Source organism: Chelonoidis abingdonii, chromosome 4, assembly GCF_003597395.2.
Source record: "Chelonoidis abingdonii isolate Lonesome George chromosome 4, CheloAbing_2.0, whole genome shotgun sequence".
Lineage (NCBI taxonomy): Eukaryota > Metazoa > Chordata > Testudines > Testudinidae > Chelonoidis > Chelonoidis abingdonii.
This window is the reverse complement of record NC_133772.1, coordinates 112,442,652-112,458,835: the sequence shown is the minus strand read 5'-3', so window position 1 is coordinate 112,458,835 and position 16,184 is coordinate 112,442,652. Positions and strand designations below refer to the sequence as shown.

The 16,184-nt window shown below is 51.0% G+C and overlaps 1 protein-coding gene across 1 annotated transcript in view; it reads left to right on the top strand.

The window, feature by feature from the left end:
- Window positions 1–2,975: 2,975 nt before the first annotated feature.
- NOXRED1 (NADP dependent oxidoreductase domain containing 1) overlaps window positions 2,976–16,184 on the top strand; it is a 22,289-nt gene continuing 9,080 nt past the window's right edge. The window contains exons 1-5 of the mRNA XM_032801978.2: window positions 2,976–3,271; window positions 4,960–5,136; window positions 6,389–6,567; window positions 7,991–8,171; window positions 15,620–15,774. Coding sequence (XP_032657869.2) covers window positions 3,159–3,271; window positions 4,960–5,136; window positions 6,389–6,567; window positions 7,991–8,171; window positions 15,620–15,774 — 805 coding nt within the window. The 5' untranslated portion in view covers window positions 2,976–3,158. The remainder of the gene's footprint in view (window positions 3,272–4,959; window positions 5,137–6,388; window positions 6,568–7,990; window positions 8,172–15,619; window positions 15,775–16,184) is intronic.

The following is a 16,184-nucleotide window of genomic DNA, read 5'->3' as shown; positions in this document are numbered from 1 at the left end:
CAGTTTGTCAGACCACTCTGTTTTATTAGCACAGCGCTCTGCTAATACACCCAGATAATGTGAGCACCATACAAGACACAAACTATCTTATTTATACAGATAAAAGGGGGGAGCATTTAGCAAGATAACAAAGGAAGCAGAATCTGATAAGTTTACCTGGGCTAGCCATGCATATCTTATTTCCTTACTAACTATTACCGATCTTCTGTTAATGTTTCGCCATTAGCACCCTTGTTTAGGCCTAATGTTTCTTTTCCTGGCACCTGTATTTCAACATTTCTTATTTCTGCTTAAAGGTACATACAACATTTCTTTAATCCATTCTTATTTTCACAATATAATTAATTCTACTTTCACAGGTCCATGCTGGAGCTCTTTTTGGATTTGGGACTGCATCACCACCCGCACTGATCAGAGCTCCACGCTGGGCAAACAGGAAATGAAATTCAATAGTTCGCGAGGCTTTTCCTGTCTACCTGGCCAGTGCATCCTAGTTCAGATCGCTTTCCAGAGCGGTCACAATGGTGCACTATGGGATACCGCTCGGACGCCAATACTGTTGAATTGCAGCCACACTAACCCTAATCCGACATGGCAATACTGATTTCAGCGCTACTCCCCTCGTCGGGGAGGAGTACAGAAAACGGTTTAAAGAGCCCTTTATATCGATATAAAGGGCTTCGTTGTGTGGATGGATGCAGGGTTAAATTGGTTTAACGCTGCTAAATTTGGTTTAAACGCGTAGTGTAGTCCAGGCCTAAGTGTAGACGTACCCTAAGAGACAGAGGTATGAATGTTGCCTAGCTGACTGAGCCAGGATGGGCCATTATAAGGGACAGGCTCAGGCTCAGTGGTTCTCAACCTGTTTATCATTGTGGGCTGCATATGTGGCCCACAGTGTGTTACCTGGGCTGCAGGTTGAGAACCACACCATGCCCCCCCCCAACCTCTCCAGATTCCTATGCCCAGTGCCTCCTGCCCAAAGACCCATCCACAGAGTGGGACCATGAACGGGGTGCAGGGCTGGCTGGCAGCCCCAGACCCCCAACCCTGCAGGCTCAGGCGGGCAGCCCCAACCAAGGCCGGCTCTAGCTTTTTTGCTGCCCCAAGCGGCGAAGGAAAAAAAATGCTGCGATAGGCTTTGGCGGCTGCTCTACCACCCCGCTTCATTCTTCGGCGGCGATTTGGTGGCTGGTCCTTCCCTCTGAAGGACCCGCCACTGAAGACTCGGATGCACTGCCCCCTTACATGGGCCTCCCCAAGCACCAGCTTGCTGGGAATCCTGACCCCGGAACCTGACCCTGCAGGGCTAGGTGGCCGGGCCGCCAGGAACCCAGACCCTGCTGCATGGGCCAGGCGCCTTTAGCACACAGCTGGGTGTGCACAGTAAGTCTGACCATGGGATGGTAGGGCTCTGATCCTGGCAGATCTTGCAAGCAAAGCAGAGTTGAGTCTGGTCATATAGGGGTGGGAGACCTACCAGCTGGTAATTGATTAGGGTGCTTTTTCCTGAAAGTGGTGCTAGGAGGTGATGGGTTTCTGATGAGATGTAAGGTCATTAAAAATCTCATGGCACTTTGCAAAACCAATAGGGTGGTGTCCTCATTAAATTCCAACTGGCATCATTCTATTCTTTCTCCCTAAATTCTCCCTCCCCTATGTGGCAGTTTCAGTAGGGAGCAGGCTCATTTTTTGTTTCCTGTCCTAAATGGTTGTGTAATGTTGTTGTGTAGCTGTTTAAACATCTGAACATAAGAACGGCCATACTGGGTCAGACCAAAGGTCCATCTAACTCAGTACCCTGTCTACCAACAGTGGCCAATGCCAGGTGCCCCAGAGGGAGTGAACGTAACAGGTAATGATAAAGTGATCTCTCTCCTGTCATCCATCTCCATCCTCTGACAAACAGAGGCTAGGGACACTACTCCTTACCCATCCTGGCTAATAGCCATTAATGGACTTAACCACTGTACTCCATCCCCTGGATGAAGTGATTCTTGCGTAGAGTTCACTTGATATTTTGTAAAATGGTTTGGCCTTTTTGGAATTTAAAGTACCATAGAAATGTTAAGACAGAGCTCCCCCCACAAAAAGAATTACTGTACCAAATTTACCCCTCCACTTTGGTCTGGGAGGAACACAGGAAACCAATGCACAAAGGATGCCAGCACCTGCCTAGCATCATTTTTCAGAGGAGCTTGGTGCCTGAGGGTATATCTGCACTGTAATAAGACACCTGTGGCTGGCCTGTGTCAGCTGACTGAGGCTGGGGAGGAGAGGGCAGGGGGCATTTGGGCTGTAGGGCTATAACATTGCTGTGTAAATTTCGTCTTGGGCTGGAGCCTGGGCTCTGGGAACCCACGAGGGAGAAGGTCCCAGAGTCCAGGCTCCAGCCGGAGCCCAAATGGCTACACTGCAGTTTTATAGCCCTACAGCCCAAGCCTTGTGAGCCTGAGTCAGCTGCCAGGGGTCAGCCAGGGGTGTTTTTTTGCAGTGTACGCATACCATGAATGGCCAATGCTAACCTAACCACTAGGTGTCAGGGTTGCATAGCTGCACCCAGAACTGTCAGGCTACTCACGTTAATTTGATGTCGTGGGAGTGAACTTCCTGCCGCCAGAGGAGCCCAGGACTAAGAATAAGTTTGTCACCGAGGTCTCGGAAGTCATGGATTCAGTGACTTTCAGACACCTCCTTGACATTTTCCACTTCAGCCCCAGGGCGGCAGGGCCAGAGCTATCAGCTGGCAGGGGGCACCTGGAGCTGTGAGGAGCTGCCACAGCGAGGAGCATCGAGAGCGGCAAGGAGGTGCCACCGTGGATGGCGAGTGCTGCACCCTGCTCCTCTCCTGAAGTGGGGATTGGGCTCTCTGTTCCCCATGTGGGCTTCAGTCAACCCTCCCCCACCATTATTTTTAGTAAAAGTCAGAGACAGGTCACGGGCAATAAACAAAAATTCATGAAAGCTAGTGACTTGTCTCTGACTTTTACTAAAAATACCTGTGACAAAATCTTAGCCTTACTCAATACTCTACCTATTTTATCCCATTTGCTGTGGGATGAGGAATGTGGTCCTGGCCTTTTAAGGGTCTGAGTTCTGGTGCCTCTTAGGCAAACAGCAAGGTTCTGACCAGGACATTTGGTAACTAAGCAATTGCCATGACAACTTCCCTTGTTTGGACTGAGTTGCCTGGATTCCAGAATAGGAGGTGGCCTGTTGAGAATCTGAAGCTTGTGAAAAAGGAGTCCAGCAGGGAGGCAATGGTTAAAGGGTCTCACCAGGTGGGAGATCCAGGAGGCTGCTGAGGTTTTTTGCTCAAGCGTGGAGCACTGTATCCTGCTTGACGAAGGGGTTTTTGTCATCAGCACTTCAGCTGGGGCAGGGCTAGGTACAAAATTCAGACAGTAGAAACTGCAGGGGGTTTGTGTGTGCTAGATCTTCAGACAGGCCACCTTTATCCACCTGAGAGTTCCTTGCTCACGCTACTGGAGTCAATAGAGCTACTCAGGGGAGTAACGGCCGCAGGATCAGGCTCTGTCTTTTTGTGACGTTATAAACAGAGCAGGTTGCTTATAATTGGAGTCTGGTGTGGCGCTACAGGTCTGCTGTGGATGGAAGGCATCTTTGGCCATAATCAGCCTCCCCTACTCAGTGGGTAGTTTGCCTGAATAAGAAGTGCTGGAGAAAGCCTTAGGAACATGCCTTCCCTGCTATATTATCTTTGTGTAGTCAGGGCCATTTTCAGAATCAGTTTCAGGTGGGCACAGTTAACAGTACCCAGCCCGTGGGAGGGGAGGAGGAGCAACCCCCCCATACTGGCCACTCAAGCAATGACTGACTCTAGCCCTTCTTGATTAGAAGAATGGGTCAGCCTTGGGTTACACCAACTGGTGCAATAAGCTATCTGCTTCACTGAAACAGGCCTGACTGTTGCCTGGCTTGAAGAAGCTGTTTACCCAATGTCTAAAGAAGCTCCACTGTAGTCAAATGAACTGAAATGGTGACTTCCTGATATGGGTCCGAGCCTGGAAGATGCTGAGCACTTTCATTTCGCTTGGAGTCAAGGGTGCTCAGAACGTTGTCTAAAATTGGGAAGCACCAGAGGGCCCAAGCTTACAGTGTCCTGTGTTTGCGTTGTGATGTGCTCTGCAGTGAGACTGCATGCTGTTCCTGTGGAAACCCCGGGTGGCTCTGGTGAGGCTCTGACCCCAGACAACAAAAATACCAGGCTCTATTCTGAGACCTAAAAGCTGTTCAGCTGCTCATGCTGAGGAGAGGGATACAGAAGGAAGGAAGAGAGATGCACATTTCCTGAGAGGCTTGGGAGGGAAGGTGGGGCACACAGTGCTGACAAAACTCAGACTGGTGATAAATGAAAAATGTAATACACGTCTACCTCGATATAATACAACCCGATATGACATGAATTTGGATATAATGCGGTAAAGCAGCGCTCCAGGGGGGCCGGGCTGCACATTCTGGTAGATCAAAGCAAGTTCAATATAATATGGTTTCACCTATAACGCACTAAGATGTTTTGGCTCCCGAGGACAGTGTTATATCGAGGTAGAGGTGTACTTGGAAACAAGTCGCTCACCTTGGCTCTAGTTTTCGTATTATCTGTAGCTCAGGAGCAGAGCAGCCCAAATAGCGCACTTCCAAGTGCTGTCAGCAGCTTGCCAGTTGTTGCCAGCCAGAGCTATACTTCATAGGATGAATTAGATTGCAGCTCCGTGGAAGCAATAATCCCAGCATGCAATGCTTGATTTCAGAGGCTCTGCTGCATCCCATGCTGGAATCTTTCTGCTCCTCCTTACTTCTGGTAATGTGTGTCATGTTGTTGAAGTAGAACTAGGTGTATATTGGCTACTGCTGCTATGTGGGAGGAGCTGGGGATTGGCTTCAATGCCAAACTGGTGGATGCTGGGCCACTCTTCTAACTGCTGCTCATTGCTGAAGGTTGTCACGCGGGGCCACGATGTCAGATATCATGGTGAATTTGAAGTCCTTTCAGTCTGAGCATGCGGTGGAAGAAAGTGAGCAGCCCTTGCTGTGTTTAAGAAGCCGCTGCAAGGGGATGATGGTGAATGCATGTGCCCATGCTGTCTTCTTCTGCAAGCTGCTCTATACCCTCAGGTAAGGCTGAAATAAGCATCTTTTCCTTTGTTGTTTCTCAATATTGATGAAAAGAGCTGGCTTGACAGGCCTGGAGACTGAAGGCCTCTATTTATCCCCAGAAAAAGGGCAGCTACTGGCAAACTTCCCCTTACCAACAGACCTCAGTTCTCCCCTGGTGGAAATCAGAGGAGTGAGAGAAGAGTTCAGCCTCAGTGACCCATTTGGTGTTTGACTAACATTGTCAACAAGAAGCCAGTTAGTTCCAGAGGTGGTGGTATATTTTATGATGTGGATGCCCTTTTCACAAGAACAAGACCGCCAGCTGATTCAACGTGAGTCATGGAACAGTTCTCAGAGTACAATGATGTGTATTGGTTACTATCTGGCTGGATGCCCTGGAGGTGGGAGACTCCATATCTCATTCCCAGTCCCCTGAGCCTGTGAGTGGGTAAGGTGAGTGTGACCATTCCTTTGGGATGTGGATCTTATTAAGCCTATCTGTGTCTCTTTCACCTCAGAGTTAGATCATTTGGAGCTACACCGTGAGACCATTCAGAAGCTGTGGTTAATACAGAATATTATAGGGAGCTTTGCGCCAGGAGTAATAACTCCAGTGCTCTGTGAGCTGCATTGGCTGCTAGTGGGTGGAATTCAAGGTGTTGGTTTTGCCTTTTAGAGCCTTAAATGGTTTGTGCTCATATTACCTAAGGGCCACGCCTCTCCCCATGTCATATTACTACGATTGTGGTCACTAGGACTTGAGTTGTAGCCCCTTGATAAAGAAGAGAAGGAGCTGCTGGCAGGGTGTCTTTGAGGGCCTCTCAGGTCTGGAATCCATTTCCATTCCTACTAGAAATCTGTTACCTCTCTGTCCATGCTGCAAAACTCCCCTTTTCTTCATAGGCATTTGAAAAGGGGACATAAGGAATGGATGGTGTTATTTGTTATATGGTGTGATTAAGAAGTGGGGCAGGATTGGATTATGGTGATGTGGGATCTAAGGTGAATATAGATGTTGATCATTGTGAATTTTAGATCTTGGAAAAGAGTAGCTGGAGCTTGGACTGGCTGGTGCTAGGTTTTATGTTTTAGAAATGTGAATGAATACATAGCACTGGCTCTTTAAAACACGGGACACATCTTCTCTCCTTTCAGGAAAATCTGGTCAGTGGTTTCTTCTTGAGGAGGACAGTGTAATGCCCAGTTTCAGGGTAATGGATACATTGTAGTTCCTGGTGGAGTGATGTTAGCTCTGTGTGTCATTTCTCAGGCAGAAAGAGAGTGGGAAGGTTTCACTGATTGCCTCCAAGGAATCCATGGGTGAAGGCCTGAAGGTTGGAATTATTGGTGGAGGCCACATTGGGAAGCAGCTGGCCAGGGCACTACTGGAGCTGGGTGGCATTTCGGCTCAGAATATCCACATCTCCACCAGGAGGCCAGAGACTCTGTGTAAGTGTCAGTGAATCATGGGAATTCAAACAGGAAAAGACCTAGCATATCTAACCCAGGCACCCCTGCCACTGCAAGACTCCTATAATGTGTTCACTCCTGCTTTGGCTGGTCTCACTTTCAGTGTCCCAGCTTGAGTTGGTCAGAATTTTTTTTTCCACAGAGAACTTTTTACTTTGTCAAAAAACGAAAGCTCAGTGTTTTCAGCAGAAAGCAGGCACTTTTTGTGGGAAACTTTGTTTAGCTGAAACCCTAATTTTCCATCAAAAAACATTTTGATGCACACGTTTTGACCAGTCCTAGCCCCAATCAATGGAGTTTTTACCCTTTTCCTTTCAAAGTCTGTTCCACAGGCTGTTACATTTCAGCATTAGGAAATGTTGATAATTCTATATTTTCCTTCCTTTTTTAATTTCACTCCATTATTCCAGTTGTCCCTCCTTAGAGCACCCTAAACAACTCATCTCCTCCTTGGGATTTACAGCCTTCAAATATTTATAGAGATTTATTGTATCCCCCACTTTAGCCATCATTTGGAAAAGTGATACATATTTTGCTCCTTTAATCTTTCCTCATAACTCAGTCCCATCAGCCTCTTAATTGTTTTTGCTGCCCTACTCTAAATCCTCCCCAGCAATTTTTAACGTCATTGCTCAGTGGCTGCAACACCAACTGACCTATGTGTTAAATATTCACTTGTTGGGTAAAATAGCTCTCCAAATCGATATTCATATTGATCTGAAAAGTCACTACTGCCAGGGACTCTCCTCAGTCTATTGCTGTAGGGTCAGTAGCACAAGACGCTCCTTTCTCTCTTTACTCTTTAAAAATACGAAGTGAAAAGGAGTGGATTGAGTGCTTGTGCTACGTTATGGATTGTAATTGCATGCAAAATGTCAAATGCCACATAAAGCTGTTACATAAACCAAGATGAACAGAGAATAACTGTCCTGTAGGGAGATGCCTACAACAATGAAATCCTCTCAAGGGGCAGAGAGGGAGGGGGAGTTATTAAATGGTTTTTTATAGATCTTGAATATCAGCCAGATCCTGAGGCTTGGTTGCTTCAGTTAAAGTTTTAATCAATATTCATGAAATGCTGCCAGACAACCACATTTTCTGACTATTTATTCCAAGCCCAGAGGCTCATTTCTCTGTAACCTGGCTACCATGGGCTGTGCATCAATAATGTTAATGGGTAGCTGCTAAGTAAGCTCTTAAGGGCCACCTGGTGAGAAGAGCTGGATTGCCCCATTATGAGCTGGGGTGATGCATACTTCTCACCCCTTACCAAGGTGTGCCTGAGAGCAAAAACCATGATGACCCTACCCTACCCAAGTGTGGATGTTGCATGCTAACTGCCTGCTGCTCCTGGCCTCTTGGAGCTGAGGTGATGATTGCCTTTTCTGTTTGTCTTCCCTAGCAGAGTTCCAGCAGCTTGGAGTCGAATGTTTTTATGACAATGGCCAGCTCGTGGCCTGGGCAGACATTGTGTTTCTTTGTTGCCTCCCATCTCATCTACAGCTCATCTGCTCAGGAATTCGTGCTGCTGTCCGGGAACCCTGCATTATGTACAGCCTGGTCACTGCTGTCCCACTTCCCAGGTAGTATTGATTGCACCAGTGCTTGTTTGACAGCCCAGCACACTAAATCCCCTGATTTGTCCACACATCAGGCAAGTGCAGTGCCAGCATTGCCAATGTGCCTGACCTGGCATGGGGGCTGCAGTATTGCCAGCTCTCATGATTTTATTACAAGTCTCACAATATCTGGTGGTTCTTCTTCGACTGCTTGCTCATATCCATTCCAATTAGGTGTGCGCGCGCCGCGTGCACGTTCGTCGGAAGAATTTTCTACCCTAGCAACACCTGGCGGGTCGGCTGGGTGCCCCCTGGCGTGGCACCGTTATGGCACCGAATATATACCCCTGCCGACCCGTCCGCTCCTCAGTTCCTTCTTACCGCCCGTGTCGGTCGTTGGAACAGTGGAGCGCGGCTTAGCCTTTCTCCACTTCCCTAGCGATTCACCTGTTCTAATACTTTTCTGTAAATAGTTCTTAGTTATAATTGTAGTCTGTACTTTTAGTAGTAGTTCGTTAGCATTAGTGTAATTATCTTAGAGGGTCGGGGCTTAACCCCTCCCCTCTCCCGGTGCCCAGGCTCATGCCTGGTTCACCGGGCTTCAAACCCTGCTCGGCCTGCCACTGGCCGATGCCAACGGGAGACCCCCATGACTCTTGCCTGAAGTGTCTGGGGGAATCCCACCTATCGGACAAGTGCTGAATTTGCAAATCTTTTAAGCCGCGGACGAAGAAGGAGCGGGACTTTCACCTGCGGCAGCTCCTAATGGAACCGGCCCTTGCTCCTCCGGCCCCGGCCCCGGGACCGGCACCGCCCGCGCCGGGGAGAAGTACCTCTTCGGCACCTAAGGGCGCCGGTACCGACAAGACGCGGAACCAGCCGTCAGCGGTGCAGAAACCAACTCGGCACCGCTCTCTCTTCCCGCGTGCCAAGAAGACCAAAGCTCCTGTGGCCCCGATACCTGCACCGCAGTTGGAGCCTCAGCCTAAGCCGAATCGCCCGGCACCGGCACCGGCACCGACCGCGGCACCAGCAGTTTCAGCACCGTTGATTCCGGCTGTGCAAGAGCCGTTGAGTCCGGTGCGTGACAGCTCCCTGGCACGTGCTGAGGTAGAGCTCCACGTCCCTACCACGCCGGAAACTTTTTCAACGGCAAGGGACCTCATTGCGCTCACTGAGCCTACCCTGCCCCAACCCCCGGCGCCGCCGGTGCTGGTCATCACGTCAGCGGGGAAGCCTACACTAACCCGGCCAGCCTCTGTTGACACCGGGGGCAGACGCCACTCGAGATCCAGGTCCCGACGCTGCTCCCGATCTCGCCATCGGTCCCACTCCTGGCACCACTCGCAGTCCCGGTACCGATCGCCTTCTCGGTACCAGTTGTACTCGCGGTACTGCTCCAGGTCTCGCTCGCCGGACCGGTACTCCAGTCATTGGCCAGCTTCCAGGTATCGCTCCCGTCGCAGTCACTCGCGACATCGAGCTTCGCGTTCCCGGTCGACCTCCCGGCACCGCGCCGGTCACAGGTCCCGGTCCACGTCTCGGTACCGTTACCCTGCTCGGTACTGCTCTCCAGGGGGACACGACTCTCGACACCCTGGACCTGCAGCGCCTCCGCACGGCCTTTCAGCCCCGCCTTGGCCTTCGCGGCACCCGTCTGAGTCCTCGCATGCTGACAGAACTGGCTATGGGGACTCCGAACTACAGGGCCGTCCCAGGCATGGTACCCATGGCGCCAAACAGGCACCTCAGTGGTCGTTTTGGACACTGTGAGCGTACCACCAGGCTCATGGCAATAACACGGGGGCATCTCGTTCCGCCCCATCGGAGCACCGTGCGCCTGAAGCAACAGTGAGCCGCCCCCCTCCAGAGGAAACAGAGGTCTCAGCTGTACCTCAGGACCCTCCGGTGTTCCCGGACCCTGAGGCTCCCCAGGATCAGGACGCCCTGCAGGACATGGTCCTTCCTGGCCTGTTGTCCTCTTCCTCTCCGGACGAGGCAGTAGCTGGTTCTTCGACATCGGGGCCACCTCCGATTGACCTCTGCGCCCACCAGGACCTTCTCCGGTGGGTCGCTTTGAATATCAACCTCCCGGTGGAGGAGGTCCCGGAGGTTGAGGACCCCGTTATTGATATTCTTTTGGCAGACACTCCTACTCGGGTAGCCTTGCCGTTCATCCGCACCATCCAAGCCAGGGCAGACACGATCTGGCAGTCCCCGGCGTTGATTCCACCTACGGCCAGGGGCGTGGAGCGGAAATACATGGTACCCTCCAAAGGGTACGAATACCTGTACACCTATCCGGCTCCATGCTCTCTGGTCGTTCAGTCGGTCAACGAGCGGGAGCGCCATGGCCAGCAGGCCCCGGCACCAAAATCATGGGAGGCTAAGCGCATGGACCTATTGGGCCGTAAGGTCTACTCCGCCGGGGCCTCCAACTACGGGTGGCCAATCAACAGGCGTTGCTCAGCCGATACAATTATAACACTTGGCAGTCGGTTGGGAAATTTGCTGAGCTCATCCCGCAGGACTCCCGGCCGGAGTTCCAAGCTTTCATCGAGGAGGGAAAAAAGGTAGCTTGCACATCCCTCCAGGCCTCTCTCGACGCAGCGGACTCAGCGGCCAGAACAGTAGCCTCTGGCATTACGATGCGTCGAATATCGTGGTTACAAGTCTCGGGTCTACCCCCTGAGCTTCAACACACGGTTCAGGACCTTCCCTTTGAAGGCCAGGGGCTTTTCTCCGAGAAAACGGACCCGAGACTCCAGAGTCTAAAGACAATAGAGTTATTATGCGGTCCCTCGGAATGCACACTCCGCAAACGCAGTGGAGATCCTTCCGGGCCCAACCCCAGCGCCCATATCCCCCTCCCAGGCCTCGCCTAGACATAACAGGAGGCGTGGTCGTGGGAACCGAAGGTGTCAACCGGGTTCCAAGGGGGCAACAATAATGGTCCTGGCAAGCCACCAGCGGGCCCGAAATCGAACTTTTGAAGGTGCGCCCGAGAGCAGAGCACCAGTTCTCGTCCAGGATCCTCTTTTGTTCTCCAACCGCCTTTCCTCCTTCCTCCCTGCGTGGGCTCAATTGACCTCCGACCGTTGGGTCTTACACACGGTGGAATCTGGATACCACCTCCAGTTTATTTCATCCACTCCTTCCCACCCACCCTGCCCATCCCTCTTCAGGGACCCCTCTCACGAGCAAATCCTCTGGCACGAGGTTCTTACGCTCCTCTCCATCAGGGTGATAGAAGAGGTTCTGGAGGAATTCAGGGGCAGGGGATTCTACTCCCGTTATTTTCTGATCCCCAAGGCAAAAGGAGGCCTTCGACCCATCCTAGATCTGCGCGGCCTCAACGTCTTTCTAAAAAAGTTGACGTTCCGGATGGTGTCACTAGGGACGATCATCCCGTCCTTGGCTCCTGGAGACTGGTACGCTGCTCTTGACCTGAAGGACGCTTATTTTCACATCTCTATTTACTCTCCCCACAGACGGTATCTATGCTTCACGGCACGCGACTAACATTTTCAGTTCACAGTCCTGCCATTCAGCCTCTCCACCGCCCCGCGCGTCTTCACGAAGTGCATGGCAGTGGTCGCTGCCTCCCTCCGTCGTCAGAACATTCGGGTCTTTCCCTATCTCGACGACTGACTTGTTCGCGGGACCTCCAAGGCCCAAGTTTCCAGGCATGTTGCCATCATCAGGAACCTATTCCAGTCTTTGGGCCTGATGATCAATGTGGACAAATCCACTCTAGACCCCACTCAAAGAATAGAGCTCATTGGGGCAGTTCTAGACTCCATGCTGGCAACTGCCTGCCTGCCTTCCTCTGCCCCGATTTCAGACAATAGTCGCGGCTGTCAAGAACCTGCAGGCGTTCCCAATGACCTCGGCACGCACCTGCCTCAGTCTCCTCGGCCACATGGCTGCGTGCACGTTTGTGACCAAACACGCCAAACTCCGCATGCGCCCCCTTCAAAGTTGGCTTGCCTCTGTTTATCGCCCAAGCAGAGATTCCATAGATCTGGTCGTCACCATTCCCCAGGGCGTTTTGAGCTCCCTCAACTGGTGGCTCAATCCTTCCCTGGTGTGCGCGGGCATACTATTCCATCCAAGGCAGCCCACGGCATCTCTGACAACAGACGCATCTTCCCTTGGCTGGGGTGCACATCTGGGCGATCGTCGCACGCAAGGCCTCTGGTCAGCCGGGGAACTGGTGTTGCATATCAACGTCCGGGAGCTGCGGGCAGTCCACCTCACTTGCCAGGCCTTCCGACATCATCTGCAGGGCTGTTGTGTTCGAGTACTCACAGACAATACAACAGCAATGCATTATATAAACAAGCAAGGAGGGTCTCGATCCCCCCACCTTTGTCAGGAGGCGATCCTACTGTGGGACTTTTTGTATAGCCCACTCCATCGACCTCACAGCGTCCTTCCTTCCGGGGGTCCGGAACACGCTGGCGGACCACCTCAGCAGGTCCTTCCTGACCCACGAGTGGTCGCTCCGCCCGGACGTGGTTTACTGCATCTTCCGAAAGTGGGGCTTTCCCCACATGGACCTCTTCGCTTCCCGCAGCAACCGGAAGTGTCAGAGGTTCTGCTCCTTCCGGGGTCTCGCCCCGGGTTCGATATCGGACGCCTTCCTGATCTCCTGGGCGAACCATCTCCTGTATGCCTTTCCCCCCTTTCCGATGGTGCACAGGGTGCTAGTCAAACTTCACACAGACAGGGCGTGACTGATTCTGATCGCCCCTGGTTGGCCCCGGCAGCACTGGTACACCACGTTGCTGGACCACTCCGTGGCCAACCCGATCTCCTTGCCCCTCCATCAGGATCTAATCTCTCAGGACCATGGCAGGCTTCTCCACCCGGACCTGCAGTCCCTCCACCTGACAGCGTGGCTCCTCCATGGCTAACCCCCCTGGAATTACGCTGCTCTGTCCCAGTGCAGGAGGTGCTCCTGGGCAGCAGGAAACCCTCTACCAGATCAACTTACTTAGCTAAGTGGAAGCGGTTTTCCTGCTGGTGTCAAGCACAGGATGTTGCTCCTACGGAGGTTTCCATCCCTTCTATCTTGGAATACCTCTGGCATCTCAAGCAGCAAGGTCTTGCAATTTCATCTCTGTGAGTACACTTAGCAGCGATCTCCACGTTCCATCCTGGAGAGGGAGGTTCCTCGGTCTTCTCCCACCCTGTCGTATCCAGGTTCCTTAAAGGCCTGGAGCGCCTTTTTCCCCTCGTTCGACCCCCCGCCCCCTCATGGGATCTCAATTTAGTTCTCTCGAGGCTCATGTCTCCACCCTTCGAACCTCTGGCAACTTGCTCGCTCTTATATTTATCCTGGAAGACAGCCTTCCTTGTAGCCATTACATCGGCTCGGCGAGTATCGGAGCTTCGAGCCCTCATGGTGGACCCTCCATACACGGTGTTCCACAAAGACAAGGTGCAGCTGTGCCCGCATCCAGCCTTCCTCCCTAAGGTGGTCTCTGCCTTCCATATTAATCAGGACATATTTCTCCCGGTGTTCTTCCCCAAACCACATACATCCCGCAGGGAGCAGCAGCTGCACTCGTTCGACGTCCGCAGAGCGCTTGCCTTCTACATTGAGTGTGCGAGGCCCTTCCGCAAAACACCCCAGCTTTTTGTGGCAGTGGCAGACTGCATGAAATGTCAGGCAGTCTCTTCCCAGCGCATATCTTCCTGGATAACAGCCTGTATCCGAGCGTGCTATGATTTGGCCTGCGCCTCCCCAGGCCATGTCATCGTTCATTTGACCAGGGCCCAGGCCTCCTCAGCCGCCTTCATAGCTCGAGTACCCACTCAAGAGATATTTCGAGCAGCTACATGGTCTTCGGTGCACACCTTTACTTCCCATTACGCCCTGGTCCAGCAATCCAGAGATGATGCAGCCTTTGGCTTAGCGGTTCTGCAGTCAGCGATTTCTCACTCCGACCCCACCGCCTAGGTAAGGCTTGGGATTCACCTAACTGGAATGGATATGAGCAAGCACTCGAAGAAGAAAAGATGGTTACTCACCGTTGTAACTGTTGTTCTTCGAGATGTGTTGCTCATATCCATTCCAAGACCTGCCCTCCTTCCCCACTGTCGGAGTAGCCGACAAGAAGGAACTGAGGAGCGGACGGGTTGGCAGGGGCATATATTCGGTGCCATAACGGCGCCACGCCAGGGGGCTCCCAGCCGACCCGCCGGGTGTTGCTAGGGTAGAAAATTCTTCCGACAAACGTGCACGCGGCGCGCGCACACCTAATTGAAATGGATATGAGCAACACATCTTGAAGAACAACAGTTACAACGGTGAGTAACCGTCTTTTTTCTTAAAGCCCCAGCCTCAGGAGTCACATGAATACATGAGAATTTCAGCTTTTATTTTTAAAAAACGTAAGTTTCTAACTCTCATGGTTGAGGAGATAAGCTTGAAACATGTTTTGAATGCACCCTAAAGGGTCAAAATCCAGAAGGCCAGAAATCGAAAAGTAGTATTATAAAAGTGAAGTATTATATAAAACAAATTCATGATTTTTTTAAATTAACTTCATGATTGGGGGGGGGCTGACCTAGGATTTTTGAATGACGGGGTGACGATATTGGGAGAGGTTCAGTCTCTGCGGCCCATTCAGTTCTTGGCCACTCTGTTGAGATGGCTAACAAGGGGACAAATGTAATAAGGTTCTTTGTGCTGTAGACATCTATACTAGGAACAGTACTGAGACCCACAATCTCATTTTACACAGGCTACTAAACAGCTGTTTCCTGGGAGCACCCTTCGGTAACTACTGAGATGGGCTGGATTTAAACCAGGACCGTAGCAGTGAAAAGCAAATGTCCTATTACTGACCTCCAGAGCCACCCAGTCCTTCTCTTGGGCTTCTATTATTCTGCAGAATATGGAAGTTACTTTACCAAAGTCAGGAAGTATTAAGGGCGAAATCCTAGTCAGTGGAAGTTCTATCAATATCGGACCAGGATGTAGCACAGATTCACGTCTTCCCTTCCTTCAAAAACAAAACAAAACTGCTAAAGTCCCAGGTGTTCTGTGAAATGTCCCAGCTCTAACATGCTCAGATTAGAATCTTAGCACCATTAAGTCAGCCTCCTCTGACTAGGGTATTTGGTGCTCTGCACTTTATTGCATGTAGTTCTTTCAGACAGGAGCTTAAACATTTAAGGTCCCATCTGCTGAGTGGGTATTGACCATCCCTGGCACTTACCTTAAGAGCAGAGATTTGCCTTTGTGTCTGGCTATGACATTTACCCTTATCCCAGCATGTTGTCCAGTGCAATGGCTGGTTGCTTTCTTTGCACCCCAGAGGTGGCTGCATTTCAGTGATGCTGTAAACATGGAGTTTGGAATGAATGGTGTTATAGAAATATATTTTTATTCTCATTTGGTGTGCCACTCTCTGGGCATTGGATACCTCTCTGAGTTATTTGACTGACTTTGCTTTCAGGTTGAAGCAACTCCTTTCCTACAGTGCCATCCTGAGGCCACAGTACCAATGCACTAACAGAAACTTAGAGAATGTGTGGGGGACAAATGGGACAATCATAGCTGCACTCCAAGACCCTATTGTTATCCAGGCTACCTGTCCCTGTAGCCCCAAAGGTAAATGTATTTCTCCTCACTTTGCAGGCGTTTTCCTGTGGAGTTAGAAACAATGTCTTTGCTTGACATTCACATTATTCTGAGCCTGTCCTAGCCCCAGTAAGATTCATAAACAGGGCTGGGTATGGAGTAATAGCTAGTCAGTTTCTATCTCACCTGAGCAGCACTGAATGAGAATAATGGTTTGGAAATGCAGAATATGGAAGAAAAACCTCCCAACAAAAATGCTGGCAGTGCTGTCACTGGGTAGATAAAACTAGACTGGACAAACTGGCGAACATGAAGCCCTGGGAGATGGGTCGGAAACAAGAGGGAGCGTGGGCTATAATGGCAGAGAGAAAGGAGGGTCAGGGCAAAACTGGGAGGCAAGATCAAACCAGTATCTTAGATGCCTATATACAAATGCGAGA